This window comes from Amblyomma americanum, chromosome 3, assembly GCF_052857255.1.
Source record: "Amblyomma americanum isolate KBUSLIRL-KWMA chromosome 3, ASM5285725v1, whole genome shotgun sequence".
In the NCBI taxonomy this organism is placed as follows: domain Eukaryota; kingdom Metazoa; phylum Arthropoda; class Arachnida; order Ixodida; family Ixodidae; genus Amblyomma; species Amblyomma americanum.
In genome coordinates, this window is record NC_135499.1 from 219,411,375 (window position 1) to 219,425,335 (window position 13,961).

At 40.3% G+C, this 13,961-nt stretch overlaps 1 protein-coding gene across 3 annotated transcripts in view; it reads left to right on the top strand.

Moving 5' to 3' along the window:
• Positions 1-13,961, top strand: part of LOC144126116 (uncharacterized) — a 208,794-nt gene that overhangs the window by 165,002 nt on the left and 29,831 nt on the right. The window contains exons 5-6 of one of the 3 annotated variants that reach the window (XM_077660065.1): positions 1,211-1,356; positions 5,809-13,188. The exons of the other annotated variants lie outside the window; for them this stretch is intronic. Coding sequence (XP_077516191.1) covers positions 1,211-1,356; positions 5,809-5,997 — 335 coding nt within the window. The 3' untranslated portion in view covers positions 5,998-13,188. Of the gene's footprint in view, positions 1-1,210; positions 1,357-5,808; positions 13,189-13,961 lie in introns of those variants that run through there. 3 annotated transcript variants of the gene reach the window in all.

Sequence of the window (13,961 nt, forward strand, 5' to 3'; positions counted from 1 at the left end):
GAGGAAACTTGAAACCAGCATCTTGCTTTTACATAAATTCTCTTACGTTACACTCTCCCGAAGCAGTATGCTGTGTTGCACAACATTTGATCAGTTTACTGACTTCTATTTCACCTTAGGTTTCTGTGGTAACTAGGTGCACATGGGCTATAAAGCTTCTTTAGTGTTATTTATGTTATTAAGATGGCAAATTAGTCTAACAATTGCTGCATATAGTGAATCTTGCCACTGTCATATATCTTGTTACTATTATTCTTGCGTAACTTGAGTGTTAGAATGATGTTAATAAGTGGTGCGGGCTAGTAGCTGATGTAGCAAATGAATGAATATATGAGCTGTTGATTTAAATAGGGCTTATGTATCGGTGCATTCTGTTGTCTGCACTGCCATGCACATATGCATAGAGCCAAAATTTCTGCTATTCATGCAGAGTATGAGGACCCTCTGGAATGTCTTTTAGTTCTGGCTTTCTCCAAGACAGTCAAGTGGATCGGGGAGTCAATGGTCTTGAGAGCCCTTTGTAGTCTAGGGAGGCATTGGTGCAGGTGATATTGTGGCGATGGTTATGAAGGGTCACAGCGCTGCTACCTGTACCACTTCTTCTCCCAAGAGAAGAGAAAAAACCTTGTAGTGCCCTTGCTTAGTGTTTTTTCTTTTTTTTTACATCAATCAAAGAGACCGCCTGGATGACAAACTCCTCTAGAAAATATCATACTAGGGTCTCCTTTTGGTACTTAGCCAATTCACTGTGTCAGGTGCTTATAAAGTAATCTTTAAAGCTTGGCTGATCAGCCAGTTGAAATCATCACAAGATGTATGGGATTGTTGTGAGTTAATATGAATGGCTTTAATATATTCAAAGCCATTTACCTCCTGTCCTTTCTCTCTCTTTTGCTACCCTTTTTCTCGCCTTAAATGTGAATAGATTTATCTCTAATCACATTGAGAGTAGCCTTCAGATTAGTGGACTCAATTTTTCTTTTTTTTTTTTTTTTAGAGATGAAAAAACTGCTTTACAGCTGACAGTGACAAAATATTCGGTAGCATGTTACATGTATACTTGTTGGTGTGCTTGGCATCCAGCATAGGGAATGAAAAGCTTGCTTTGTGGAAGAGTCAGCATTAGGATTGGGTGCAGTGAATCATATTTTCATGCTATGCATGGAGCCACACCATTCTCCTCCTTCTCTTTCCTGCCTCTGGTGTCAAGATGTTCGGTCAAGGAGGAAGGTATTTGGCCTGAGGAAAGGCAACCGCTGGTCTTGTCTCTCGTGCAAGCTAGAGCTGCGGTCACGGAGTGCCTTAAGGCGTCATGAGCTGATTCATGTGCCCTACAGGGAACGCTTCACCTGCCAGGTGAGCTTCCCACTCTTGGTCAAACTTGATTTCTCACTTTTATCCACCTGTGTGCACTTCCACACAATATAAGACTCAGCTGTATAGTGAAACCCTGTTCATTTGAACTTCGAGTTTATTCGAACTGATAATCTGGGCCTGGTAATATCCGGTGCATTAGCAAAGGCTCCTCTTAATTCTGTTTGCACATAATTCAAACAAACTGAAACTATGAAGAGCCGACTGTATTTCTATTTGTACAAAATGTGTGGATGTTCTTGTGTTCCACTTCGTTAGGGTGCTTGCAGAGCTCACTTACTGACTTGGTTTTGAACAGTCTGCTTTATTAAATCTCCGCTGGCTTGTTTACTTTATTTAGTTAAGCATAATATAAATGTGCTGTACTGCTGTGCCACAGACAAATGAAATGCAGACTGGTAATTCTGACATCAAAATATGGCTGCAACACATGCATCACTCTGTTGGGTGTAAGAAAAGAAAGCCACAGTGTGAAGCTGATATATTGTATATGTTCGCAGATTTGACTGTTGATTTTAGAAAATAAAAAGTCGGCAGAGACACTCGGGACTTACGTGTGAGAAGGTGTAAGCCTGCCCACTCACTTTGAGAACTCAGTTGCCATGTGCTGCAGTGTGATGTAATCCGAAGCCACGCAGCTGGCAATTCTACCTCTGCACGGCTGTACACGTAGCTGCTGCCACGATGGCGCCACACCCCTTTTGTTCTGTACGCTAACTTTGTGAAGGCAGTTTCTGCCGTACTGTGGCCCGCGCTCCGCCTTAAGAGTATGACGTGAGAGCCAAAGGGGTAATATATTTAGAATTGGTCTTTCTCTACTTAGCATTCATAGACCCCTGGGAGCCCTCGTACCACTCCTGGTGTAGTGGTGCAGCAGTTAAGCAGTGCACCTCTGCCCTAGGATGGCAGGTGCTGCCACCGGTGGAATTTGTGTGATCCAGGTTGCTCTTCCCAATCAACCTCGCGCGACCAATCATTAATTCAACCGCCACCTGCCAGGTTGCTTGAGGATGCCACCTTTTATGGATACTGTTGAGTGTTATCACGCGCACACACATGGGTTTTTGCTCAGTGGGGCAAGTAACACTTACACCTTAAAAACCAATTTTATAATGTGCAACTATGGAGCAATTCGTTTAGTGATCGATTAAAATATTTCGAAGGAAGTGTAGAATGTTGACATAGATCCGTTCTGCAGGGCTACCAGTAACAGAGCTCGTTGGATCGGCAGTATATCGTAAAATCAAGTGCCCAGTATACAGTAAAAGCAGGTGCCCACTTAAAATTTTAAGATAATCTCAAAATAGTGGTATATGGCCATTTGTTAGATCTAGGCTTGAAAATCTAGTATGGATACATGGGAGAGTGGGTCCTTACTCGGTTCGATAACTGATGATTAAATTCAAAATGTTGGCCACCGGTTGGTGCTCGGTACCGCGTAAACACAGAAAATGCCAGGGGAAGGATTTTAACAGTTCATTAGAAGTAATAAAAACCGGGTGATTTAATCTTCAGCTTATCTTCTGAATGATCTCATTGCCGCGTTCAAAATCCCCCCCTCACCCCTCGCCACATACCGCTTCCTCTGCGATAAGCGTCACGGAGATACTGAACAATGGGAGCTTGATGTGTCATTGCCGTGTTTTTGAAGTTCTACCGGACATGACATAATCGCATGGGCCCTTGCTCGGTTTTTAGGAGTAAATAAAATCTTGACGAAAAGGGGGTGGACGCTTATTAAATAAGAGCATGGGCAGATGCTCGGTATTTTATGGTAGTGTCCTGTGTATGTGTTTTTTTTTTTTCAGAAGTTCTTCCTATCTAATATTGCTCTACATGGTTTTGAAAGCATGATGTTTAAACAGGCCCTGAAGCACCTCTTTTTTGGTAGCATGAAACACCTTGAGAACAATGGGGTGCCTTATGAGCAGTGTAATACTGAAAGAATTTTTCCTAGATGCACAACAGAAACAAAAAAATTGAAGGCACGTTTAGTTTTTTCACCTTTCGTTGACTCAAATTGCCACCTCTGTTTCCTATTGACCTGTACCTCTGGAAGCTATACCGCACCCCACCTTTGAGGGTTGTTGCCGGGCCTGCCTGCCTTGTTACCCATAGCTCAGCCCTCACTGCTTTCCTAAGGGGAAGCTCCTAAGTGCAAAGATGCATGGGTATTGATGCCACATGAACATCTGCTTTGTGACAGCAGAAGTTAGGTGAAAAAAACACTAAAAGAACAGACAGAGGAATGCTTAAGAATTTGTTTGTGAATACTACACACCATGTAGAAGCATGTAACTTGGCTACAGTGCTCATGGTGGTGTACTTTACCCGCCAAATTTGTTAAATCAGAGCATTCAAGGGGCTAGTTCAGGGAACATTTAAGCAAGCTAACTTTGACTTTGCTGTTTTGATGTGTGCGAAATATTTGCTCAGTGAATTGGGCTCACTTAACAGCATGGGTCTTGCCATATATCAGTGGGTCTTAAGCCTCTCAAGTGTTCGTTATTCAAGAAAACTTTCACTTTGAACTGAGTGAATTGGTTTAACTATCTGATTCTTTTGGTAGCTTATTTGCATGTGCTGTCATAAACAAGTTTCCAAGATGCATGGTTGGTGAGCACATAAAAGCAATTGTGTATAAAACAAATGTGGAGATAGAGAGCTGGGAAGATGGAATTCTTGACAGCTCAAACTTGGACGAAGGGCACAAGGAAAGCCTCCGTTGACCAGAATTTTGACAAGGGGCCTTTTCTTGTGTGGGCAGTTGTGATCACCCTCAACCAAATTTATATAAGCCCCTCATTCTAGGGAGGAGGACCTGGGAATTGGGAAGGATGGTGGGAAGGGGTGCACTCGGCCTTAAAGAGGCTTTTTGTCTGGTGGGGAAGGTTAGGACTAATAAAAAGAGTTTCAGAAAGAAAAAAAAGTGGCAGAGCATAACATATAAAGATTGTGACAGAACTACTGAACAGAGAAGATAAATAAAAAAGCTTGTAAATGTCTGGAAAAAAAAAGCCAGTGAAAAAAAGAAAGAAAATGCCTGACAGGAAGCATGGGAAAGGCAGGTGTGGCTGAAAACTCTGCTCTGGCCAGTTGTAAGGCCTTACCTGTAGGTCACGTTTGTGCCAGAATGTATCTTGGAGATTCTAACTTTTTTTGAAGACGTTTGTTTCTGTTACTTTTAATGTTTTAAAGGACATCGAGGACAAATAGAAGTTGGCCTGTATCGATAGGATACCATATTCTAATCGCAAAGAGGTCTGCTCTTGCTGAAAATGGGGCTTTTATAAAATAAAAAAGATCAAGAAACAAAATACAGGTGTCGTCATCATGGCCGACTTCGCAAGTAAAATGCTTTTGTCGACACGGATTTTTGGTGCGGATCCGAGAGGCTATGCTACTCTGCCGTTCATTACAAAATGGTGGTGACCCATCCTTTTCAGTAAGGCTGTCACGAATTTGAATCGACTTGTGGGAAGAATTTTAAATCAGATTTCCTTGGCAATTTGTGCATTTTTTGCTCACGGACAAACGTCAGCATAGCCATAAAGAGCCAGACATCAATTTTTACTGAGAAAAATAATTTTGTGGGGTTGTTGTTGCCATTGTTTCTTTAAATTGGTGGGTAAAGAATACTTCACTGCACTTTCTATCTTTAGATAATGTAAAGATTTCAAATCGGCTTATGTACAATCCATGCCAGTGATAAATACTTTTGCCCAAAGTCAAAGACATGTCCTCTCGATAGAACATTGGCTAGTGGACTTGAGGCTGTCCCCCTTCTGTTATTCAAGTTTGTGCCATAAGCGTATAATGGAGAAGTATGAAATGTACATAAAGTACAATAGATGGCCTGAAAATTGTTCTTGTAGGTGATAATTTAAAATGTCTTGCTCCAGCACAGTTGCTTTCAAGAGTACCTAGCTTGTGCTGAGATGGAAAGAGGAACTCGAGAAGCTTATTGTTAATTTAAGTAGATTGTGTTGCATTCAGTGTTGGGTATCTTCAAAACCTAGAACATTGTGCATTAAAGGTTTGCTTGAATATATACTGACACATTCAACAAATTAGTGGAGTGTTCTTTGATGGTTGGGCATAACTGTCCTTTTTTGCTATTCATTCAACCATTGTTCGATTAAAGTATACAGCAAGCAAAATGAACTCATATGACCTTGTTAAGCAGTTCTTCAAGTGTATGGTTTGCAATATTCAGCTGTTATAGAAAGGCTCTTCCTACTGTTGGACTTAATGGTTTCTTATTACCTGGCACAGACTACATAATTCATTAGGACTTCAGAGTTATTTGCAATTTACTGGAGTCACTCTGATTATTGAAAGCGTTTGCCTAAATTTGAGCCATTGTCATTCACAAAAACCGCCTATGATGGATGTGGAGTGCCTGAAATAATTTTTGCACATTGCGTGCTACAGATCTGCAACATGATCATCAGCCGCAAGGACCACCTGTGGCGTCACATGCGCCGTGTGCACGGTGTTAGCCCACCCAGCCCATTGCAACTGGCACTCACCTGCCCCTTTTGCCTCAAGACCATGCCCAACATGGCTGACCTGGAGCAACATGTTGATGCATACCATCCATATGCCAATGGAAATGACTGAGAAGAAGTGGGCGATCTCGGCATGCATTGTGTGCATTGGGGATGCTCAAACGGGAATTCTATACTGTCAGTTTGCGAGATATGGAATAGTTCTGTCTGTTTTGTCCAGCGGCTTGTGTGCTAAGGCAGCCAGATGGGGCAAAAAATTTTTTCTTTGAGTACGTGGAGCGAGCACTGTCTCCTGTTCTGATGCGCACACCAGTTGGTAACTGTCCCATGGCAAATACAACCAGGGTAGGGAGGGGAGGCAGCGACACAGGGACTATTTGTAGCTCTGATCATGTGACTTCCTGCTTGATTTCAAAGGATACTGCACAGTCTCAATTTGATCACTGTTTTGAAGACATCAGTGCACGGCGCAATGACTTCTGAGTATTGTGGTTTCATCGAAGGTTGTCTCATACAAGAAAGAGTAACTTTTTTTGTAACTACTCCTCTAATTAACACCACTCATTGAAATATTCAACTATGAAGATGGGGCTTATAAAAATGTTCAGTATAGAAAGTTTTCAGGCGTCAAATAGACCACATATGAGGGACTATTAAAAGGTTGCAATCTTCACCAATAACAAAATGAGATAAGAAGAAACTAAACGTGGTACATATGTACTCGCATAATTTGCACATTTTTTTTCTTTAAATTAAGCTTCAAAAGCAGGTTGCATACTCTACATAAAAATTTTGTGAACACGTCCTAAAAAAGTCTAGAAATGTTATAATGTGCAATATATATACACTGTATGTTGCCCCTTATACATCAACTTCCCCCAACTCGCACCTCTCGCTGGCCAAAAAGATTGCCTCAAAATATAAAATTCATACCCCCTCCTGCCCCACCCTGCATTATGTAGTGCCCTGCGGAATGGTAGTCAGTGGCAAATGCAGATAACAGCCAATAAAACGGCGCCGTTACATGCAGCCCGGCTGACTAGCGGCAAACCGAACTGCAAAGAGTCGGTAGTTTTGGATTCTGGTGCATGTACAACTGTTCGTCTGAGAAAGCGGCCAGCAACTCGAGCGAGCCGGGTAAATGGCGCGCATTTCATTGCTACGTCACTCGCACCTTTCACAGCTGCACATGGCGACGCAGCTGCACTGGTCTTCCCAGGCATGCCTAGTTCACACCCTCGTGCATGCTGTTGGTCTTGCACAGCAGGGAGCATAAAATATGCAAGCGAAAGTTATTTTTTATAAACCCGGGTAATAAATTAGGGGTGTACAAAGTACGCGAGGGCACAAATTACACAAGTAAATACGGTATGTCAAGCTTATATCTTCTCCATATAGTCGCCTGTGACATGTCAGACTTAAGTCTTCTCAACGTAGCTAGCTTGCAGAGCCACACATTTCTGCCAACGTTTCTTGATCTTCTGTCCCACTTCCAGAGTGGTGACGTCAGTGTTTACTAAGCGCCAACCCCTAATAGAGTCTCTAATGCAGAGGTTGGATGGTCGTACCCTGAGGAAGGTAATCGGTTAAGAATAAGTTATGAAAGCCCTCTAGAAGCAGACAGGATGACTGTTCCTTTAGGTTTCTGCACCTTGGTCTTTTTGGCAGGGGGAGAACTAGATCTCTTAAGCATGGAATCTTAGAGGTGCAAAAAAGTCTCATCTTGCTACAAGAAAGTCAATATCTTTTTTGAAAGTTCAAGCCAAGTTTGGTTCTGTGTTGGTGTCAAGAGGCAAGACAAGGAATCTATTGCACTGACTCTTTATACCTGTCTAGTTCCTCTGGTAAAAGGTCCTGCGCACTTCCATAGGTAATACAATCTTCATGTACGATCATTTCAATGCTAATTTGTCTGCCTTTGAGGAAAAAAGCCTCCACTTTCTTCATCAAGTGAGTATCCTCACAGATAATGCTTGTCTGTGAGGGTCGTGTATTCACTTTAAAAATATATGTCCTGCCTGACAGGCTTTTTATGAAGGAATGATTATAGTCCATGCATGTCATGTGATGGGCAACCATCACTCTAAGCAACCTTCATTTCATCATATTTAATGAGCATTGTTGCCTTTCAAATGAATAAACTCTATAACACTGTGAGCCTCAATATTTCAAATCACATAGATTACTGATACCTAGCAAAACGAAAAATGAATTGAACAATGAATTTTGCAGCATTTTTCCCAGAGGGAACAATGATTATGCTGATGATGTGTTATCTGGGTGGCTTAAAAAGGTCAATTTGATGATTAAAACTTCTTAGCACCTCCTTATATTGGCAAAATCTTGATCAGCAACATTATTCTGAAATGTCTTTCTGTGCTTTGGACTAGGTACAAAGTGCACAGAGTAATGGAGGAGTGTAGACAGCTAGCTGATCAGGAGTGACTGTAGCCATGCATATTTACTTGCACCATGTCAGTGGCCAGTAGCAGGCATCACAAAACATGAAATTTTCGGACAAGGCACTATATATACCGTGAAAGGTCTGGATTTCATTCTCCTTTCTTATTTCTCAAAGAAATTTCATGCTATCCTTGTCATTTTTTATTACAGGCTGAAAGTTGTCTGTGGCTGCTGTAATTAGTTGCAAATTGGGTACATTTGTTTAATGTGTTGATCATCAATGCTTTTACTTGTGCAAGGCGGGAAGAAAGAACACTTCATTAGCTTCGTTCTTGCAGGACCCATGTCTTTGTCTGCTTTTAAGCTCAGTTCTACTCAGTTCTACTCAGTTCTACCCCAGTGAATGAAAGTTTGCGAATTGAACTGCTATATTTTTTTTCGATAGCTTAGCAGTTACCAAATCAGGATATACACGTGGTTACGCAAGTGTTTATGTTGCCCATAGACCATGTAATCAAAAATGATGCTTAAATGATTGATGGCTAAATTTATCTTATGACAAGTTGCTTTTATCATGAGTATTTTCTCATATCTACTCAACTTTTTCCAGTTAGATATTTAAACACATATATTTACAATAATATAATATTAAGATGTGCTATTTGAAAGTTTTAAGTGAAGTTCTACAGCTGGGCAAGGAAACGAGATAAAGGAAGATTGCATGAGCACATTGCTGTGAATTCATGTTTTCACACATTCTCTGTTAGCTTTTCAGGCGTTGATTTAACTCGGTATGTTTACTTGTCACATTTCATCTAGCTCATTGTTTCCTTGCTTTGCAGGGGCAGAAGAAGGTTATGCAACTACTCTGAGCATTATACAAATAGTGTTTTGCCACGAGATCTAAACTGGATTCTCAGCTTTAAATTGTGAATCCTTCATTTGCATTTTTTTTTTTTTCACATTCAGATATGGTATTTGTGCCTTGTCATTTCAAGTTTTTCACAGCCAGCTGTTGTCAGGAACTTCTGTGTGGGTATTGAATAATTAGTGCCTAATAGTCAGTAATGAGAAATCATTCACACATGAAGAGAAGTAATGTGATTATGATCTTATGTATGATTACTGATTTTTCTGTCAGTGAAGCTAGTCATTTTGGCATTTCTATTCATGTTTTGTGTAGCTGTCATATTTGTGTAATGCCAGCGGGAAGAAATCTGAATGATGTTCAATTGCAAACCACAATGCATTAAACATTGATATATTTGTGCCATTAAACCTACTAATTGTAGTTTCTTTGTGCAGCAAAAAAAAATTAATTGGTTGTGTTTTGTTGGTGGCAGTAGCTCTATTATTGCCACCAGTGGCAACTATATGTAAGGATTTAGCAGCTGCCATCAGTTGCTCTCTAGGAGTCTTATCGGGTGTTGTCTGCTAGTGATTGCAGTGTGCATGTGGAGAAATAGTTCAAGGCCTAAGAGGGCCCAAGTGTAGCTTCAGATTTCAGTACTACTCTGTGACCTAAATCATGTCAGTTGTACTTGAAAATTTATTTATTTATTTATTTATTTATTTATTTATTTATTTATTTATTTATTTATTTATTTATTTATTTATTTTTACCACATAGAGCTAGTCTCTGTTTGAGGCTGTGGCAGGTATAGCACAGTATAGCACAAACAGAACAAAAGTAGTGGAAACAGCAACAGGAAAAAAAAAATCTCAAGAACCCAATTAGGAGTGATCAATGCTTTTCTTTTCTGCAGGGACTATATAGCTAGCTAACATGTCACCAGCAACTGTTGAAAACATCCCGCTTTACCAGATTTCGCTGATTAAGCAAGTTCATGATACTGGTTGGCCAGTGAAATGAAAACAGGTTCAGTGTAGGTGTATACCAAATCAGTAAGTTCACTTTTTCATGTGCTGCACTGAGACAAGAACAGTGTTGTTAATTTGTGGAACACCACAGTTCCTTTTATATTTCGTGTGGGCTGGTGCAAGATATTTTTGGAAACCATGAAATTGATATTTCTGTTTTACTAGCTGCACCTTTCACCTATAGCAAATCTTGACGTTTCTGATGACGTGATTGCCATTCCATTTGTGCAACAACCCTGTGCACGGGCTGTCACTGGAACCTGCGCAAGCGTATGGCCTCATTGGCTCTCATCCTTGTTGTGACAGCATAATACTAGCATATTGTTTCATTGCTGCATTGTCTGCTGAAACATCATGTGAGATGTTATGTTCAACATAAAGTTCAAAATAGTCAAATGCTCCTCGCTAGTCATTGTCACTCAAACACACAATGAAACACACAAGGTGAAGCAAAGATTGTGCTGGCGTGGTTTGCTGTCCCAGTTTGATCCACCCCCAACAAAAGATGTGTACACGATAGCCCACTCAAGCAAAAAACATGAGCAGCATGTACAACAAAGGACTAAACTGTGCCTGTTTGCATGTCAGAAGGGACAAGCTTGTTTTATCTTATTTAGTTTCTTCTTACATTTAAGAGTAACACTAATTACGAAACCATTTTCAGCTGTACTTACTTATACCCTTTTTAACAGGTTTCAACATTTTTATTTACTACTACAGACTTTATTTAGAACATGTGGCCCAACCATCTTGACGAAATATCATTGATGCATGTGCCATGATAATCCTAAATAGTCAAATTTGAGTATTCACATTTCTTCAACGATGGCACTGCCATTCCTATCATTCACTGCCTGCAATTGACGTTGGAGCTGGTGCATGACATTGCACAGCATGCAATGCTAGTAGCATGGTGCACTCATAGCAAGAGGCTTAATGGGTAGGGGCAATGGCAGGAAGTACACGCCACATGAAACTATTGCAGATGTGACAGGTGACCTAGATTTAAGAAAGGTGTAAAGAAATAGGGGCACAATAGTGGAGGCTGCGCCATGCTCTCTCATACCTCTGAGGTCCTCCCAGGGCAACCACTCGGGGGAGGGTGCATGATGGGCTACCAGGAGGCGAAGTTAGTTTATTGAATTACTGCAACTTGGTCATTTCTTCAGCAGTTTTTCAAAACATTTCTGAAATAACACTTTTCTATGACAGTGCCTTAGAACTGTTGAATGCTTAAAGTTAAAGTCGCCACTTTTCGTTTGGTACTCTATACTATATTGCCTTCTGTGGTTGTTTTGTTGTTGGTTGTCACATGAGAGCCATCAAAATGTTACACCTCAGAAAATCTTTAGAGGTACCACCTCTTGGTGGTTAATTTAGTGAAAATTTTGTAATGTCCTGCAAAGCTGAGGTACGCTAATTGGAAATTTCAGGTGCATTAAGAACACGGAAATAAGAGTAGTAAGTGCTGCCTCTGCAAGCCATTTTAACAGATGCTTAAATCATACTGATAGACTTATTATTTGAGCAAATTTTGGAACTCCGATTTGCTTAGAAATATTGCACGTACATATTACTACCACAGTGAATTTACTCTGAGAGTAAGATGATGAAAAAGTGTTAAATGTATCCCTAGCCCTCCCCAGGCTGCACTTTTCATGGTGAACAAGGCAGCCGACATCAGAGAGAGGCTTTCGCGCCAGGAAAAATAGAGAAATGCATTTAAAGCAAGACCATTTCTTCACAAAGACATTCTGGTGTGGACAAAATGTGGCGCATATAAAGCCTGATGCACCAGTCATTTTTGTTTGATTCTCCAATCAAACAAAGATGAATGTGTCATGAAGCAAATGGCTCTCACTTCAAGCAATGCTGGCACGTTCCCCACTATGAAAAACGCAGCCTGTGGACAGCTGAGAAGGAATCTGATACTTCGTTGTCATTTTACTCTTGCAGTAAATTTTATCTTCAAGTTAAGCAGACGTGCAAATGGGCAGTAGTATTTGAAATACAGCTATATAATAAAGCAGGAAGATGAAGGTAACAAAAAGGAACTAAAGCAGGACCTAGAAGGGAAAAAAACAGTTCTGCACTTTGCAGGTTTATAATCCTCTTCAGTTTACATCATGAAAATATGCAGTATTGTGCACTCTGCAACAATTTGCCATTTACACGTCTTGTATACCAGCCCGCTTAAACAAGTATTGCAGCTGAAAAATTGTGCTTTTTTAAGCACATTTGTTGCATGTATGGAATGTACCTTAATGTCATTCAGTTGCAAAGTGTGCAGCTGCCCGGGAAAGCTCTTTGGTGTGCCTCTAGTCTGGAAATTAATTTCATGCAGCAGCAGTGCTTTTCCTGACTCTATGGTTTAGTTTGGGCATTTTCAAGGTTGATTGTTGTGTTTGGATGTTTGCCTATGTTTGTGATCCTACTTATAGTAAGCTATCTCAATATATGTGTTTGTTTATTTTTTCTTTACTTCTTGGGAAGTGTAGCTTCGAAATCATTTTTTTGTGTACTTGTTTGGTGTTCAAGAAAATCGGGAGCACCTATTTGGTAGTTAGCATACATTATTATTGTTATTATCTGCGCTATTTTTGCTATTGACTCTATGACAAGTATTTATGTCATATTACTTTCTCTGTTTATGAGGCACCATGTTCCACACAGGTAACTTAGAGTAGTGAAAGTGCTAGTCACACAGCTGTCTGCCTTTGCAGCCGATATATACCATGCCAAGAATTCAGAAATAAAAGTGCAGTTTTAAGTATCGCTTTCTGTGTGTGCATGACCTTAAATTTTTTGAATTATGAAAGTGTTTTGCTAAATGAAATAACAGCTTAAGAACTTTACTAACCACTGTCTTCCATATTATTTGCAACAATGTGACGCAAAAACAGCTCTTTTAAGCTGTGTGGATTGTGTGTAATGTAAACGTGTTTCAGTGTTGTGCTGTGAAATGAATTCTTTAATATATTTCCTCAAGAAATAAATGCTTGTAAGCTGAATGCTCGCAGTTGGCTTCTCTGCTCGTTATATTGGCAAGAAGAGTAAACGTTGTGGCGAGTTGGTCAAACATGCTTCATCAAAAAACTGACACAGCGGAAGACTGCAGAGGTGAGAAGATGACGCTCACAAAATGCCAACCTTCAACTCAGCTGCCGTCAGCCGTATTCTGGCAGAAAAGTTTGAAAGACAAAAAGACCAACTTTGAAGCCAGGCACAGTAAACAGGTACATCACAGCTCTGCAGGTATGGACTAACATAAACATACAATATCATTTTACAAACATACGCACTTGCAAACCATTTGAGACTGAATCAAAAAGCTAATCACTGTAGCAAGTCTATCTATCTAACAAATGAAAAAGCAACATGGCAAGGTGACAGATTGTTACATCACTGCCCGAAGCGACCAAGACTTGCCTTTTACAATGCGTCACAGGCACGGTCAGGGTGTCAACGTTAAAACCAATGAAAAAAACCAGAGAAAAAGGAGCCTTGAATGAAGGCTGTATAAGAAAAAGCCAACAGTAACATGCAATAAAATCTATTCGACTCAAAGCATACAAATAGAAAAGCCGTATAAAATGTTTGGTTTGGTTCAAGGGGGTTTAACATCCCAAAGCGACTCAGGCTATTAGAGACGCCCATATGAAAGGATAAAACCTAAAGAGCCAACAGTAGACCTTAAAACGTAAAAGAGTAACCGTATAAATACAAAAAACGAACCTAAAAAAGGATTATGAAGGCGCAGTTCAGCAACCATCCCTTAAAAGCCATCGTCGC